This window comes from Podarcis vaucheri, assembly GCF_965113315.1.
Source record: "Podarcis vaucheri genome assembly, chromosome: 15".
Classification (NCBI taxonomy): Eukaryota; Metazoa; Chordata; class Lepidosauria; order Squamata; family Lacertidae; genus Podarcis; species Podarcis vaucheri.
In genome coordinates, this window is record NC_138753.1 from 15,239,345 (window position 1) to 15,257,413 (window position 18,069).

The following is an 18,069-nucleotide window of genomic DNA, read 5'->3' on the forward strand; positions in this document are numbered from 1 at the left end:
TTCCGGGTCCCCGTGTGGTTAGCCCGGCTTAATGCGCGGAAGCACCACGCGTGTGCACGTGTGCAGTCATGACGAGCACGAGAGCACTTTTGCCTCTTCGCGAAGCCAGCTGTTGGTGCATGTCTCACACATACCCAAAAAGGAGGGAAGAGCGCGAGTGGGGAAAGTTCCCCATTCCTGATATAGATTTTTTTTTTAAGTAATGAAAGTCAGGGGGTTTTTTTGGGGGGGGGGATATTTGGGAGCTGTTTTTACAAACACACACACAGAGAAACATAAGAGTGCTGAGAATTGGGGATACTGTATTGTTCTGTTCACCATCCTACGCACCTATGCAGCTAAAAGGTAGTTTTGTTGTCTGTATTTTTTTTAAAGTTTATACCCCCTCACCCTGTCTACTACTATTATTATTATTATTATTATTATTATTATTATTATTATTATTATTATCCATTAATACCCCACCCCTCTGTTTTGGCATGCACAAGGGATAGGCATCATTGTGTCCTTTCACATGTTGGACTCCAAGCCCCATCAAGCAATAGTGGTGTAGTGGTTAGTGTCAGGCTAGGACATGGGAGACCTGGGTTCAAATCCCTGCTCAGCCCTATCTCAGCCTAACTTACCTCACAAGGTTGTTGTGAAAATGGGAAGTGGGGGGAACAATATACTCCACCTTGAGCTCCTTGGAAGCAATTGTGGGATATAAAATGTAAAGTAATTATCATTATACCAGCATTGCCAGTTACCAGGAATGGTGACAGTTAGTGTCTGTCATTTGGAGAGCATCATGTTGGCTGGCTGCCAGAACTATTTTAAGAGCTACAGCTTCCAGAACAGATACCTGAGTGTGCTTTTTTCCTCCTCCCTACCTGTCCCTTTTTCCTCATCTTTCATTGCTTTTTTTAGGTTGTAAACCTGAGGACAGAGACTAGCTTGCTGTTGTTTTTTGGAGCTATTCTGGCAGAAAATAAAAGTGGTAGGGGGTCTCCTAAAGGGAGGAGCATATTATGATACCCACCCAGCCCTGCTTTTAGTGTTTGGCAGCCTTAAAAAAAGATAATTGTGAGCGAAGTTAGCTAGTGACCATAGTGAGATAATTTATTGCACATTACTGAGACACAACACGTTTCAATACAAAATATGGGCTGTAAAAGGGGAGAGAGGTGAAATAACATACTTGAATGGTTTTATCATTGCAATATCCACTGTTTGAAGACAACAAATAACTCCCACCTTGCAAATCCATTTACATTTCTCATTTTTGCAGAAGGCATTGAAGGTCGTAATGCATAGAGACATCTGGGTAAAATATACTCTTAAAGAAATGTTTTAACAGTCATAATGAATTGCTTGCCAAATCTACTAAAGGAGTATGCTCAGAATCCTTTTTTATCTCCCCATAAACGAACATCAGCTTATTTGTACTGGGAGGGCAGGGGGAGAGGGATGAGAACAATTCATAGAACCCCAGACCACTCTAATCGCGTGTCTTCCTGGAAATAATTTCCACTGGGTGGCATTCAACTAAGTTTTACTCAGAGTAGACTCACTGAAATGAATGAACATAAGCCATGCTGGATCAGGCCAACGGCCCATCTAGTGCAGCATCCTTTTCTCACAGTGGCCAACCAGATGCCTCTTTTGGTAAGCACGCAAGCAGGATCCAAGCACAAGAGCCCTCTCCCTTCCTGTGGCTTCCAGAACTGGTATTCAGAAGCATTACTGCTTCTGACCATGGAAGCAGAGCATAATCACTGTGGCTTTCAGCCATTGAAAGGCCCTTTCCTCCATGAATTTATCCAATCCTCTTTTAAAACCATCTAAATTGGTGGTCATCACTGCCTCCTGTGGCGGAAAGTTCCACAGTTTAATCATGTGCTCTTAATTCAGCCAATAATAGGCCAATCCAATAAAACATCTGGCTGCGATGATCCTGCATGCTCCAATCCCCAAAGAAGCATGCCAGCCATCGCCAAGCTGAGAAAGTTTCCATGCTAACAGTAACTTCTGGCCATGAGATTTGGGGCTGGCTCACTGACACTTCATCAAAGTGCGGGAGAAGTTTCCATCCAGGTATAGTCAACAGCTAAAGCACCCAAAGCAATAAACAGGCACATTTATATATATATATATAAAACCGTTATTTTTGAATTCATTTAAGAATGCAACCTATGTGGTCTGAACAAGCACCAAGGAGTTAAAAAGAACCACCCAACACCTGGCCTTTGGGGTCAGGGGAGTGGAAATAAATTAAATTTCAACACAAACATGTAAAAGAATTAACCAATACAGACACATAAATAAAGCAGGGATTTAACACAGAGAAAGTTCAGACATTTGTAGAGATAATTCACTTCTGAAACCTCAGCATCTCTGAAAAGTACTTTGTCCTTCTGTCCTGAAGGTCGGAACAGCAGCAAAAAGTCACATGCCAGTGGAAGTGGTGTAAAAATAAAGTGCTCCTGTGCACTTCCAACGCCAGGTGGCTACAAAACAGCTAACTATGTCTCCAGGGGTGCAGTTGGAAGGAAGATTGTGCAATGGTGTGGCGGTGCCCCCTAGGCAAGTGCAGGCAAGTGAGACCAGCGTGGGCCGAAAAAGGCTTGAATTGCAGGTTAGAGCCCTTCCAAAAACCTCAATACACACCAACTGGCATATACCTCTACTGGGACCCTGTGTGTCAGCCACAGTAGCATGTGTCCTTCCAGAAGGATTTCTCTTCCTTGAAGCAAGAATCACAGGAGAGACCCCAGTTTGCTGCATAGCTATGAATGGAGGTCAAGTTCTCTTGCCAAGCACGCTATCAGCAGTGCCACCGTTTCTCGGAACGCAGGGCAACAAGGCCATGGAGAAGATGGCAAAACCAGCCAGCTACCTCTACCTCACCACCACGTGATCTTGAATTCGTAAATGGGGCGCTTGCAGTAATAGTGGTTGATCAGGTGCTTATCGCAGACCCCAATGCACTGGTGGTCCACCGTGATGCCCCTGCTGGAGAGGTCCGTCACGATGCAGTGGAGGAGGTCGTACACGTCCGCCACGGCCTCCCAGGGCCCAAAGGACACGTCCACCTCACAGTGGTGCTCAAAGAGCTTGGCCTCGCCCTCGCTCCGCTCAAAGCGCAGGGAGTTGAAGAGCGGGCACTCGTAGGGCGTGATGGGCATCTCCTCCTTGAAGACGCAGATCTTCAGCTTGGCAAAGCGGGCCTTCCGCTGCATGGCGCGCAGCTTTGCAATCTCCACAATCCGCTCTAGGTGCTCTGAAAAGCAAGGAGGAGAGGTGTGTGAAAAAACAAACATTGAGAAGATGCGCATTCCTCAAACGGATGCCTTCAGATGTTTCAGGCTTCAACCTTCCACAGCCCCAGCCAGCACAACCAAGCTCCTTTCAGACCAAGTACAGTGGTACCTCGGGTTACATACGCTTCAGGTTACATACGCTTCAGGTTACACACTCCGCTAACCCAGTGCTTCAGGTTAAGAACTTTGCTTCAGGATAAGAACAGAAATTGGGCTCCGGCGGCACGGCGGCAGCAGGGGGCCCCATTAGCTAAAGTGGTGCTTCGGGTTAAGAACAGTTTCAGGTTAAGAACAGACCACCGGAACGAATTAACTACTTAACCCGAGGTACCACTGTATTATATGGCTGGGATGCAGGTGGTGCTGTGGGTTAAACCACAGAGCCTAGGACTTGCCGATCAGAAGGTCAGCAGTTCGAATCCCCATGACGGGGTGAGCTCCCGTTGCTCCGTCCCTGCTCCCGTTGCTCAGTCCCTGCTCCTGCACGTCAAAGTGCAAGTAGATAAATAGGTACCGCTCCGGCGGGAAGGTAAACGGCATTTCCACGCACTGCTCTGGTTCACCAGGAGCAGCTTAGTCATGCTGGCCACATGACCCAGAAGCTGTATGCCGGCTCCCTTGGCCAATAAAGCAAGATGAGCGCCACAACCCCAGAGTCAGCCACGACTGGAACTAATGGTCAGGGGTCCCTTTACCTTTATTATATGGCTATGCTGGCTGCAGGTGATGGGAGTTGTAGTTAGGGGCAGACCTTAGAAATATGCCACCCTGTGCACGCCACTTGCACTGCCCTAAATCTGCTTCTGTTGCAGTTCAAAACATTGGCAGGGCACCGTTTCAAAAGCACTTCTGGCCTGCTGCAAGACACCCCCACAAGCTTCCTGCCCCCACCCCTTCAATTTACCTTTGTAATATGGCATCAAGCCCAGGAAAGCCTGCCGGACTTTTTCTCCTTTGAGGGGCTGGAGCTCTTCAAGAAGGTCTAGCAAGGGTCCAATGGAATAATATTGGGCTTCCTTGTAAACTGCCCTCACGCGTTCCCTTGGAGGCAAGTCTCCAGACCGCAGGAAATTGAGCACATCCCTAAAAAAATAAAAAGTGGAAGGAACTTGAGTATACATGTTGGTTGATGGCTACCTGTTCCCAAAACACACACTCCATCTCCTTTTCATTACATTGCAGGCAACAGTGTTCAAAACTAGGGCTGTAGCTTTCAATAGACTAATTGGTTAGATCAGCGTTTCCCAAACTGTGGAACTCATACCTCCGGGAATATGCAAAAGGGTTCAAAGGATACAGGGCAGATTTTTTAAATCTTACTTTATCATACTCTAACTTTTATATAACTTTTATATATTGCATTTGCTCCAGACTAGATAATATAATGTTATTAAAGCTACCCCAGAATTATCTTCACCCAAGAAACTCCAACTGGCCCAAGCAACCCAAGCAGATGCTTAGATCCAACCTGTTTCAGTGAAGAAGCCATATACCACAGGGGATTCTGGGATGCACATGGTGGAACAAATGCTGCAGGCCTTTGGGGCTAGCCCAGAGAGGGAAATTCTCTCAAGGGGAATCATACTGTCTTCATGTTTGTCAAGATAACACTGCACATGTGTTTCAGAGTTTTCAGCCATTTCTATTTTAAAAGTTGGGATATAGGAACAAAACAAAATGGGGTCTATTTGTAGGGTTGCCATATTTCAAAAAATGAAAATCCAGACACAAAAGTTGTTGAGTTTTTTTTTAGCAAAAAAAAAATAAAATCCCACCATGAGGCTTTGAGCTATTTTTAAGGGAATTCAGCTAAATCTACACTTCCAACATGGCTTCCCATATGTCTGGATTTTCCTGGACATTTCAGCTATTTCCACCCAGATGCCATTTCCGAGGGCTGAATCCCAGCTATGTCCGGAAAATTCCAGACGCATGGCAGCACTAACTTAAGTAGCTGATTTTGCAAGGTCAGGATATTACACATTTATTCTGAAACAGGAAGGTCAGCATTCCAAGGGCTGAAGAACCTTTTAATATTCTGTTTCCAGAGGCAAAAGCAGCACAGTCACTTTGACTAATCAATCCTATTAGTGACCACATGCAGCACAAACAAAGGGCATCTGTTACTTGCCATCTGACCCTGTCCAGTGCTCAAAGTCAGGGCATGAGACGGAAAATCCGAAGGGTGCCCCACCCCATTCCAACCATCTCTTGAGCTGAAGCTCTTATGCAGTTTCCATTCATATTATTATTACTGTATTGGCCTGAACATAAGCCTCACTTTCCCCCAAATTAAGACCATGAAAAGTTAAAGTACGGCTTATATTTGCAACCTTATGGTATGCAGCCAGGAGCATGGGGCAAAGAGCGCCAGGAGTGCAGCAAAGCGGCGCCCTCCCCGCGCGTACTCCCCAATCCTCTACCCCAAGGCTGGGAAGGGAGAGAGCGAGGAAGGGGAAAGGCTGTTGGCATCTCAACACGGCTCCCCGCCCCCAGTATGCAGCCAGGAGCAGTGAGGAATGGGGCAGCTTATATTCGGGTATTTTTCTTTTCTTTTCCTCCCTCCAATTTTAAAGGTGCAGCTTATATTTGGGTGTGGCTTATATTCAGGCCAATACGGTATTGTTAATTGCTTGATTAAACTTATTAGTCACTTTTTTACAAAAGGAACTCAAAAGCGATTCTCAGAAGGAATTAAATAGCATTTACATCAAAACTAGCATTAAACAAAACAGCTAAAAAAGACTTAAAGCAAATTTGCATTTTTAAAAGGCAAGATTAAGACATCCCACCCACTCAAGAGAGCCAGTGTAGTGTACTTTTTTTTTTTTTAGAGTGTCAGACTAGGACCAGGAGACCAGGGTTCAAATCTGCGCTCAGCCATGAAGTTCATTGGTTGTGTCCTTGGGCCATTAACTGCCTGTCAGCCTAACCTACTTCACAGGGTTGTTGTGGGGTTTAAACGAGGCAGGATGAGAACCACATACATCACCTTGGACTCCTTGGAGAAAAAGGTGGGGTTTGAGTTTAATAAAGAGGCCACAGATAATTAAAAGCCAAAAGCCTGACAGAAATGTATTTGCCTGGTGCCTAAAAATATGTAATGATGGCACCAGGCAAGCCGCCCTGTGAACAATATTCCACAAATGTGAATCCAGCACGGGAAAGGCCCATTGCCACACTGCTACCCTCTGGATCTCCCTACCACCCAAAAAAGCACTCAAAATCCACCACTTCCAGTAATACAATATATACCTCCAACCACAGGAATATGTCAGGGAGCCCTGGTCCAGCAGAGTGCAGACATTCTGACCACAAACAGCTCCAACATTGTCCTTCAAAACAATTACCCCCAGTTCTTAGAATAACAGCAGCATAGACTTGTAAAGTTAGAACAGACTCCAAAGGTCATCTGCTCCAACCCACTGCAGCAAAGGAATCACAGCGAAAGAATCTCTGGCAGTCATCCAGCCTCTGCTTAAAAACCCCAAATGAAGGAGTCCACCACCTTCTGAGAGAGTCCGTTCCACTGTTGCACAGCTCTTCCCATGAGAAGGTTCTTTCTCATGTTTAGTTGGAATCTCCTTTCTTGGAAGTCTAGACCTTGTCAGCTGCTGTTCTTTGGCCGCCTAGAGCAGTTCCCCTCACCCCAATGGGAACATGAGTGTGAAGATAGAAGGGGCATACAGATCACACTACCTCCAAGGGACAGAGGAACCGCCTTGCTCCTGGAGCTTTTGTGGCTAAGGGAGTGCCGCAGGCAAAGAAGACATACCCAAAGAACTTCCCATCTCGGTCAATAAAGTATCTCCCCTCCGCATCCGTTGGGATGTAGTGTCGGCCACTGAACATAGCCGAGAGCATTGTGTCTTCGTGGCGCCGCAGTGTTGACAACCTGGTAGTGAAATAAGCTCCTCCAACATTCAGTGGAACCACTTCAGGGAACTGGGAGGAAGAAACAATTTGTGTCGAAATTCAGCACATAGGTCGGCATTCAAGTATCATTTCCCATCAGTTGAAAATTTACACTTGCCCAATAAAACTTCCCAATCTTCCCCATGCCCTACATCCTACCCAAATCTGCCCCCTAGAACAGATTTAGAGGGTATGCAGTTCCTCGCAGTGATGGATCAAGTTAATTCATGCTGCATTGAATACAAACAAGCCAGTGTGGAGAAAGTGGATGAACATTTTTCTCTCTCTTTTTATACTTTTGATTTTTATTTTATTGCATCTGTATTCCAAATTTTCCTCCAATGAACTCAAGGTGCCATACATAGTTTTCCTTCTCTCCATTTTATCCTCACTACAACCTCACAAAGTTAAACTGAGAAGTAGTGACTGCCCCTAAAGTCACCCACTGTGAGAGCTTCATGGCCAAGTGGAGATTTGAACCCTGGTCTCCAAAGTTCTAGTCTGAGACGCTAACCACTACACCATGCTGGCTCTCAGAGTACTAGAACCTGATTGGGTAATCTTAGAAAGCTGAAGAGTGAGAGATTCAGGGCAGGCAAAAGAGAGGACTTTGTCACACACTGCGGAAATCCCTGCTGCAAGATATGGGCAATGGCCACCAGCTCAGAGAGCTTTAAAAGGAGACTAGACAAATTTGAGAAGAAGGAAGTGGTCTATCATTGGCTATATTTTACTTCTTTAAGCGAGTGTATATCTTTCCTTCCTAATTACTAATCTATTTACAAAATAAAATAACATGAGCAAAACAGTAAAATCAGTTAAGAACAATAAAAAGATGAATGTACGGCAGATAAAAACAAGGGGACAGCTTGAAACTTTAATTTTTAAAAAACAAAAACAAGGGGACAGTTTAACTATGTGCTATGTGAAGAATGGCGGGTTTTTTTTACCTGTTCTTAATCTTCCACCCTTCAGTTTCATTGGATGTCCACGAGTTCTAGTGTTATGAGAGAGGCAGAAATTTTTTTCTCTATCCACTTTCCCCATGTCATGCGTAATTTTATAAACCTGTATTTTGCCACCTCTTACTCACCTTTTCTCTAAACTAATGAGTCCCAAACGCTGCACTTTTTCTTCATACTGATACATCATCAACTGCCTGAAGTATCTTAGGAGATGCTTCAAGGGGTAAAGGTAAAGGGACCCTTGACCATTATGCCCAGTCGTGGATGACTCTAGGGTTGCAGTGCTCATCTCGCTTTACTGGCCAAGGGAGCTGGCATTTGTTCGCAGACAAAGCCGCTTCTGGCGAACCAGAGCAGCGCACGGAAACACCGTTTACCTTCCTGCCAGAGCAGTACCTATTTATCTACTTGCACTTTGACGTGTTTTCGAACTGCTAGGTTGGCAGGATCTGGGACCAAGCAACGGGAGCTCACCCGTCACAGGGATTTGAACCGCCAACCTTCTGATCAGCAAGCCCAAGGCTCAGTGGTTTAGACCACAGCGCCACCCGTGTCCCTTCAAGGGGTAGCCCCACACAAAGCAGCAATCCAGCCTATGGCACATGCCTTCAGGTCTGAAATTCCCAGGTGGTGCACCAGTCTCAGATAGGTCAATGTACCTTAGACCATAGCTGCTGTCTAGCCATGAAGCACCAAAGCCCGGTGCAGGTTCACTCCCACCCCTATATGGCATTCCCAGGCTCAGGAAGTCACTGGGTATCAGTTGCAGGGGAGCAACAGCAGGAGAGAGAGCTGTCACCTTGCCGCCCTATACATGGTGGGTTTCATGGAGGTGGCCTGGTCGGCTACTGCAGAAGGCAGGATGCACGGGGCTAGGTGGACCTTTGGACTGATCCTGCAGGGCTCCTCTTAGGCTCATGTCACTGCTCAAAAATGACTCAGCAGCAGATGACTTTGTGTAGAAGGCAGAAGCAGAAGGCAGACTGTGAGGAGACAAGGAAGGGTGGCACTGGCAGAGTCAGAGAGAGGGCAAGCGATCAGTCGCTCTGGGCTGGCACTTGCACCCAGTTCTGCACATCCATCTCCAAGATCAGCTGGAGCTGCAGACTGTAGGGTTTTCAACTACTCAAGAGTACTAACAGAACTGCAAGCCACCAAGCAAACACAGCTTAGCAGGAGTCTGTAAATCTCCTGTTTTCCCTCAGCTGCAAAAACAGGACAGTCATGTGATGTGCCCAGTGGACTGATATCCGCTCAACTGATGATTTTGTGCCCAGACTCCTCCTGTCACCCCCTAGTTGGGTGTATAGAACATGCTAACACCAGGAAACCTAACAGGTCTGAATATTCCTAACGTACACTGAGTTTTCTCAGTTGTGAGGCTGGAAAAACCTTAGCAGCCAGGGTATTAAAAATGCTAGGTATAAACACTTTTTAAAATCAAAGTTGTTTTGAAAGTCATGATTTGTGAATAGCTTCTAGTTCACCCCACCCTTCAAGCTCAGGGTGGGTTACAAAAACAAGAAATCAGTAATATACATTTTTTTAAAAAGTAAGTCCATTTAGGGCACTGGTTCCCAAACTTTTTTGAGCCACCCCCCTCCCCTGGTTCCAGACACTCAACCATACCGTACCCCATAAAAAACATTCAGAATAGTGGTTTACACAACCCACTCTGGCAGATAAAAGCAGAATAAAATTCAAAACAGTAACAATTGCACATTTACTCAAAATCCAATTAACACTATTGAGTTTAATCCAATCAACAAAACTGCTGAACTTGAATAGTCATTTACACCTCCAGCATCCCCCTGCCACCCCCTTGCCTCTTAGTGCCTCCCTAGGGAATCCCACCACTCTACCCAGGGGGTGGTATCACCCACTTAGGGAACCACTGATTCTGGGGCTTGACTCTGCGCCCACCGCTACAAGCCAGGCTGAAAGCAGAGTATTGTTTCGGAAAGAAGCTGATCCTCAGTGTTGCTCTGGAGAAGCCTCCAGGGAGAGGACCATTCCAGTGGCAGCCCCTGAAAACTGAAGCAACCAGGGTACAAGAAGCACCAGCTCACTCACCTGCTGAGGCAGGAGGGACAGGGCGTGCTCTGCCTGGGTGGCCGTCGGCGTGGCAGGTTCTTGAGAGTCATCCTCCGCATCCGAACTCGACATGGCATCGCTCACTTTGGTCTGCCCCGTGACTACCACCATCCCTCCGGCTCTTGTCAGCAGGTCTGCTGGGCGGGCAGCCGTGGCAAAGCTGGCAGGGAGACAAGGGCCATGTTCATTGGGATGGGAGACCACAGCAGGGGAGGGGGCGCTTTCCTTAATAAAGAAAGACCACTGAGGGGCAGCAGGCACCCAGAGATGCTCCACGCCAACCCTTTACGAGTGTCATTGCTATTCTCAGGAGTGAGTCACAACACTCAGGACTGTTCTATCTGCTGCCAGTCAGGAGCACACGCGCACGCGGGGAGGGGATCCAATTTGCACAGCAGCGCCAGGAAACCTCCCTGCCAGCTTTCGCAGCCAGAGACTCCCTCACTGGAGGAGGCAGCCGCTCTTATTGGCCGCCTAACCAGCTCAACCTGCTCTCAGCTGCCCAGGCTGTCATTTTACTTGCTCAAATCTGATTAGCTGCTGGGGACACCTGCTGCTGAGCAGCCATTTGACAATCCACACAGCTGTCAACCGAAGGCGCTGCCTGACTGGTTCAGCATGCGCTTGGCCACACCCCCCTATAGCCTGTGATTCCCCAACACCACACTGCCCCTCCAAGACCCTTTCGAAATGGACAAAGGAAAGCATTCCTTGCCCGATCCGCAGAGTTCCACCAACAATATTAATAGTGGGGAAACTAGGGCGGGGGAGGTTTTGGCAGCAGCATAGACATTCAGAATCAAGTTAGGCATACTAATGGTCAATCAGAAAAGGGATGGGGATTCAATTTTTAAGTTAGTTTAACCTGGGTTCTGACGTGCATGCAGAGATCGCCGAAATTGCTTCTTATAACCATTTCATTTCTCGGTCATCCAGACAAATCCTGATATGTAACGGAGCAGAACATCAGCACTGCAAGCAACTGGCGCTGGAATAAGGAGGTTTGCCTGAACGTCTGAAATGAAAGTAAGTCAGCTGGACTGATTGCAAGGGGATCCGTTTGTACTACAGATTGAATTTCCGACCCCTGCACCTCAGGCTGGAGGAGGCACAAACTGGCTATTTTTCTCTCTAGATGGCAAAAAGGCATGAGCCTACACGAGGGAATCAGGCAAAGTTACCACATGGACACAAAAAGGCAATCAAAACAGCAGCTCTCAAGGAGTCAGTACATTGCAGGACAGTGAGCTCAAACCAGCAATGTCCCAAATAAATTCATCCGATTTCATCGTAATGAAATCTATTGATATCTTTCACAGTCCACCTCAAATGGCCAAACAGAATAAACCTCTCTGCACTTTATTTATTTATTTGCAGCGATTTCCTCTCATTTCATCTGTTTCAGAGCCCCACACTGGTAAGCTGCAAAGGTCTGGTGTGCAGCTTCATCAAAACTACTGTTCTAAATTGAGCTTGAAAGACAGTCTCATCTAATTGATTCCATTACGTAGGAAGATGTTCTCCCAATTTACAAATCACTTACCATTAGATCACTTCCTCATAATGCCTCAACAAGCAATTTTGTCACCTCTCCACATAGCTGGATAAATCATTTCCTACAACTGACATTGGGTGGTTAGAGTTAGCCTGTTGCAGTGAAAACAAATCTTGTGGCACCTTAAAGAGCTTCCCACAAGAGTCTGTCATAAAATAAATTTAAATGTCTTCAAAATGTCACAGAAATCATTGTTGTTTTCTGCTACCTGCAAGATTTCCTTGTTGCTGTGAAAATTGCTGCCCAGCTGAAAGAATATTTCAAATGTCAACTTTCAGACAGAAGAACTTAGCAATAAAATTGTTCTTACTTGATTTAGAAAGACATTAACCCCTTCATTTTTTTTAATGATGCAAGGGACCACCAGACACAAATCTCTCAGCTACCACTGATTCCATTCTCTGCTTAAGGAGGGGGGGGGGAATATTCAAACCAACCTTCAAGACATCCCAGATGTCTGGCACTGCTTTGAAACTGAAATGCTGACCCTTAGGAATTTGAAATATTTCTCCAGCTGTTATTCCGGCATATTTTGTATAATGTGATGCAGTCCCAAGAACACAAGAAGCTATGCCCTTAGATCATGAGCCTCTGAGTGGTCAAAGGGAATGTCTGTCAAAACATACTAAATAAAGGATCACACTGTATAGTCAGGGGAATGGGTAGATTTCTCTCAACAGCACAGAAATACAGCAAATTTCAAAGAGGAAGGATTGTAGCTCAGTGATAGAACACCAGCTTGGGAAAGATCCCAGTTTCAATTTCTGGAATCTCCAAGAAGGGCTGAGAATCTTCACTGCCTGAAACTGCCAGCACTAAGCTAGAATCACTATAAAGCTCAAGGTTGGTCCACACACTTTTTCCACCTCTCCATTGTATCTTCACAACAACCCTGTGGTTAAGCTGAGATATAGTGACTGCTCCAATGGTCACCCAATAAACTTCATGGCTGACTTGGTGGCGATTAGAAGCCTGGGATCCCTGATCATAATCCAGCACTCTAACCGCTACACCAGGCATAGGCAAACTCAGCCCTCCAGATGTTTTGGGACTACAACTCCCATCATCCCTGACCACTGGTCCTGTTAGCTAGGGATTAGCTATGGGAGTTGTAGTCCCAAAACATCTGAAGGGCCGAGTTTGCCTATGCCTGTACTACACCATACTTAGAGCTGCCATTTCCTTGACATTACAAAGGTGGAACTGATGCCTGGGGAAATTTCCAAAAGGTGGCACTTTGTATAACTTTCTTACACAGTGGTCTTTAAAAGTCTTCTACTCTGCTGTTGCCCACCACCTATAGATCAGTCTAAAGTTCTTACATAAAGACAGTGGAGACTGCTCCATTAGGGCAAATGGGGCATCACCTCACCACTCTCTGTCTATCCTCATCCAGCCCTGATCTGCCTGTCTTCTTACTTACAACCAGCCAAGGAGGTGGCCTAGCTGGCAGCCTCCTCTTCTTCCTTAATCTCAGTGTTGCCCTTGTCAAACTCAGCAGGGAGAAAGAGAATGGGGAAAAAATAGGATGAGTTGGCCCTGCCTGTTATTGGTTCTGGCCGCACCTTCTATTGGGCTCCCTACCTTCCGCCCCATCAGCCCCAATGGGCACCACCTGCCACTGTTAGTAAAGTTCTCACAATGGGAATCCACAGTCATTCCATCTGAGTGGATTAGCAGAAAGGGCTGCTCAGGAGGCTCAACAAAAGTGAAGCAGAGCCGGTTTGGTTTATGGCTCTTTTTTGCTTCAGCCATAAGGGACCAAAGGAGCCACTTTTCTCCCTCCTCTGCTGTCCAGGGGGAGCGGAGTGCAGATCACAACACCAGTCTTGCCCACAGGGTCCTGGACGCAGGTGCACCAATTATATGGATGATGAGAGGCAAGGCGGCTCCAGGCTGTTTTTCAGCTAAGTATCGCAACAGGTGTGGTGTGCCACTGTGCTAGACAGACCTGTTGTGTATCAGAGCCACTAAAATTGTGATTAAGCCACGCAGCCTGTGCCAGCAGAATAGTCCCTGTATACCCCCCGCAAAACTGCATGCATATAGGCCAGTGGTTCCCAAACTTTTCTCCCCCACCCAAGGGACAATTTGAAAACTGCCAGCTTGGTTGACATCAAACCATGGCAACCGAAGTTCAAATGCCCATACAGCCACAACACTCTACTAGGCAACATTGGCCAACCACTATCTTTCAGCCTATTGTACTTCACTGGGCCACTGCACGAATAAAATGGGGACAGGCTGCTTTGCCACTTTGAGCTCCTTGAAGGAAAGGTGGGCTATAAATGCAATAAATAAAATTAAAAAGAAAAAAAAACCTCTGCCCAGAGAAACATGCCACACTCAACCCACACTCACAGATCTAAAAGATCAAGCTATGTATAGCCTCTATTTCTCTGGCCTTAGATGATAAAGGGCAGAGAGACGCCACACAAACAAAAGGGAGGGGCCACAAAATGGACCACCCTTTTCCAAATCTGGATCCAGGAGATTGTTTTAGATTTTTCTCTGCATTGTTTTTATGCTGGTTTTAATGAGTATATTTCTTTATTGTGGTTTAGTTGTTTTTAGATACTGTTTTGTTTTGAAAAGGGGTTGGGAAAAAAGAAATTTATTTCCCCCTTTTTTCTCCAACGAGCTTAATGCAGCGTATGTGGTTCTCTCCGTCATTTAATCCCCACAGCAACCCTGTGAGGCAGTGACTGGCATAAGGTCACCCAGCGGAGCATCATGGCCAAGCAGAGGGAGTTTGAACCCTGGCCTCCCAGGTCCTGCTCCAACACTCTAACCACTACACCAATAGCCCATACCACACAATATCACTATACCACCCTGGCTGATTATTTGCTTAACTACAACTCGAATAGTCCTCTAACCACCAGCCTTAGTGGCTGGGGCTAATGGGAGCTGGAGACCAGTTACATCTGTGAACCCAAGTTTGAGCCAGTGGAGCCCAGGAGGTGGTCCAATGGGGAGTGGGGTGGCAAATGCTTCGCCCTCCTGCCCTCTCTCCACCCACCCATAGTTAATGGGCTTCCTTTCTGGGTCGGACGCCAAAAAGGGGAGTCACCAGCAGGATCTCCCCTACTTAGTAACAGGCAACAATGCCCCATCCGCAAAAGGGGAGATCTACTAATATGTACCTCCAGATGGACTCATTTAAAGAGAAGGGGGCGTGGCCATCACACCTCGCCCTCTGTCCCCGCCCTCTCCGAAGAAGGGGAGGGGCCGTGTTGCCACAGCAACCTCCCCTCCAGCCCCGCCTTCGCCCTCACCTGTCTGGTTTTCCCTCCGTGGGGAAATGACGGCGCTTCACTCCTCCTCAGCGCGTCCCACCTTAAGTATATATATTTATTCCCCACCCCCGACCCCCTCACGCGAGGCCCACCAGCACCTCCTCAGTGCCTGTCAGCTTCGCGCCTGTCAGCTTGTGCGCATGCGTGCCACTCCATCCGGGTACCTCCCGAGCTAACGGGACCTAGGTGGGGAGGAGGCAGAGAGGGGGAAAGTAGGCGTTGCAATGGGAGGGGCGTGTCGTAAGGAACCCTCACATCCTATTGGTTCAGTCCAAAATACGCGGGGAGAGGGAAAGCTCTGTCTCCCATAGCGACGAGAAGCGGTGAGCCTGCGGCTTTCTTGCTGCCATAGAGACAGAGAGGGTCGCTTTCTTCTTTCGACCTACTGTCTGAGCGGGTACCATCTTGACTCATCCCGTCTCCATGGCAACGGGATGCAGGCCTCTTTTGTCTTCAGCCTTTCATAATGATGGAGAAGGAACGAAATCTTCATCCTCTTGCCCACGACAAATGGGGAAAATCTTCCCCTGCTGAATTATATTCATTTATAGGACACATTTATGGGCATAGTCCACACAAACCAGTTTTTTATTTTGAAAACAAAGTATAGGCCACTTAATCAGAAAATTCCCTAAGCTGTGTACTTAACAGAATTACCAATGACTCTGGAATAAATCATCAAAACTTTTTTTTTTTAAATACACATAACTAGAATTACATATGCTTCCTGAAACTTTGTCAGTTTTGCAATAGCACAAAAACAATACATACAGCGCTCCTGAAATACTGGTAACGGCAGCAGTATTTTTTAAAAAACATTTTTTACTTATTTAAACAAGAACATACACTTCAAAAACACACAGGAACGAAAAAGTTAAAGAAAAACAACAAATGAAAGAAAACTAGAATTAAAGACACACACACAAAATTAATCTGGTTTGTTTCATTCACATTCCCTGGATAAAGAGATAATGATTATTGGCGCTGGGGTCATACAACAATGCTTTTTAAAAACTGTTATATATAAATGGCAGCAGCATTACCAAGGCATATGCCAGTTAAGAATTTAAGAACGTAACAGCCTCCTGAATTAGGCCAGCTGCCAATCTAGTCCAGCATCCTCTTCTTACTGTGGCCAACCGGGTGCCTCAATGGGAAACCTGAAAGCAGGATTCAACCACAAGAGCACCCTCCCCTGCTGCGGTTTATAACCACACAACACACTCAGAAAAACCTAGTATAAGATTGACAGCTTTGCTAACAATGAATGTCTTATTTAGGAGAATATTTTATGGCTCTTGAAAGATCAGTCTCCCTATCTGGAATTAAAAGGTGCAGCTGATGAGTGGGTTACTGGCCCTTTCATTGTGTAAAAATGGGGTGAGAGATCTCTGACTTTTAGTTTCAGCAGTTTCCCCCCAAATGAGTTTTGCCTTATCGAGCCACACACCCTTGCCAGCCCTGCTGTACACCCTTTAAGTGGTTTTGCCTGGGTGGAATGTTTTCTTGCACTGCAATGCCTCTTGCTTGTCCTGAAGAGGTGTAGCTGTAGAACAAACTCTTTTATCTAGCCGGAAAATAATCTACTAAAGGTAGGTAAGAATTGCATGCATTGCTTTGCCTGCTTTTGCTCTCAAATGTGCCGAACACTAAGAATGCAAATCTTTGGCTGAAACAGGTTTTCCACCAATGTTAAAACAACGTCCACCTGTACATTAAATATTATTGGAGGGAGAAAAGGCAGGGGCAAGATTGCCAGCTTCTTTTTTATGGGCCTGGCACCCACTGCAAGGTAAAATTATAGCTCTCCTTATTCCAGGTGGGAGTTGTGAGTAGTCTACAGCTCAAGCTGTGGAACTGTCAAACAGAAGAGGGCATGGCAGGGTTGTTGCTACAGTGTCTGAGAAAGAGTCTTGCATTGCACCTCTGTTTTATATTGCCCTGTCCAGTCTCTTGGTTGCTCTGAAGGGTGACCAGAAGATGAAAAGATGTTTAGATCAGTCGAATTGTAAACTCTGTGCATTTGGGGAGAAGAGTCTTCCTCTCCTGGCCTATTAATTCACAGCTGAATGATAAGGAACAAGTGTAACCTGTGATGACACTTTCCTAATCTTGAGTGTCTGTCGATACCTCAATGAAACTGATTTCGAAACTTTAAATAGAAATTGCCAAAAAGTGGTATTTTGACAAATTAGCACAGCCATCACCAGCTTCATGTCCTCCACATGTTCTGGACCACAACTGAGGCTGATAAGAACTGTAGTCCAAAATAACTGGAGGGCAACAGGTTGACAAAAGCTTGTCTACCAGTGATAAGCCTTTAAATATTAAGGAAAATACTGGCCAGTTTTCTGTTATGTTGGGTGTTGCTGCAACTCAGGATTTCCAAAGCAGCTTTTTCTCCTTCCTCCAGCAGAGGTTACCCTCAGCTTGTCTATTGCTGAACTGCAGTGCATTTTATAATTTTTTTGTCTTCCAATAGTTCTGGGTTTTGACACCCTTTACAGACTTGACCTTAAGCCTTCTAGTATGTCAATGTTAGAAAACAGGAAAAGAGGCACTTTTATTATTTTTTTATAGCATCTGAGAGGTGGCGAATGTGGGATTACCCTTATTCCATATTCATAAGAATCCCAAATGATGAGCTTGGGCTGAACTGGGAAATGGCTACTTTGCTTATACAGGTGAGCAGGGCTTTGCACCCTGACTGAAATCTGACCTTCTACCAAGCAGAGTCCAACCACTATCTATGCTGACTGGCTGTGGCTCCCCTGGGCTTTCAGGAGATTCCAAACCCTACCTGGAATAGGATTCTATGATCCTGTGCTGCCATTGGGGATTGAACCTAGGACCTCATGTGTACAAAGCAGATGCTGTACCACTGAGGCCCAAGGGCTCAGCAATTCTGAAATGTAAACATGGGAGGCAGAGGGGGAATT

At 46.1% G+C, this 18,069-nt stretch overlaps 1 protein-coding gene across 2 annotated transcripts; it reads right to left on the minus strand.

Annotated features, from left to right (window-relative positions):
* Positions 1–1,075: 1,075 nt before the first annotated feature.
* On the minus strand, positions 1,076–15,246 carry KCTD7 (potassium channel tetramerization domain containing 7). 2 transcript variants are annotated; one of them, XM_082201573.1, is made up of 6 exons: positions 15,110–15,246; positions 11,142–11,291; positions 10,256–10,436; positions 7,078–7,247; positions 4,207–4,385; positions 1,076–3,262 (listed from the first exon to the last, which is right to left on the minus strand). In XM_082201573.1, the coding sequence occupies exons 3-6, from the start codon at positions 10,385–10,387 to the stop codon at positions 2,886–2,888; spliced, it is 858 nt and encodes a 285-aa protein (XP_082057699.1). In that variant the 5' UTR covers positions 10,388–10,436; positions 11,142–11,291; positions 15,110–15,246; the 3' UTR covers positions 1,076–2,885. The 2 variants fall into 2 exon arrangements, with proteins under 2 accessions (XP_082057699.1, XP_082057700.1); XM_082201574.1 differs by lacking the exon at positions 11,142–11,291 and having other exon boundaries at positions 15,110–15,230.
* Positions 15,247–18,069: the final 2,823 nt, after the last annotated feature.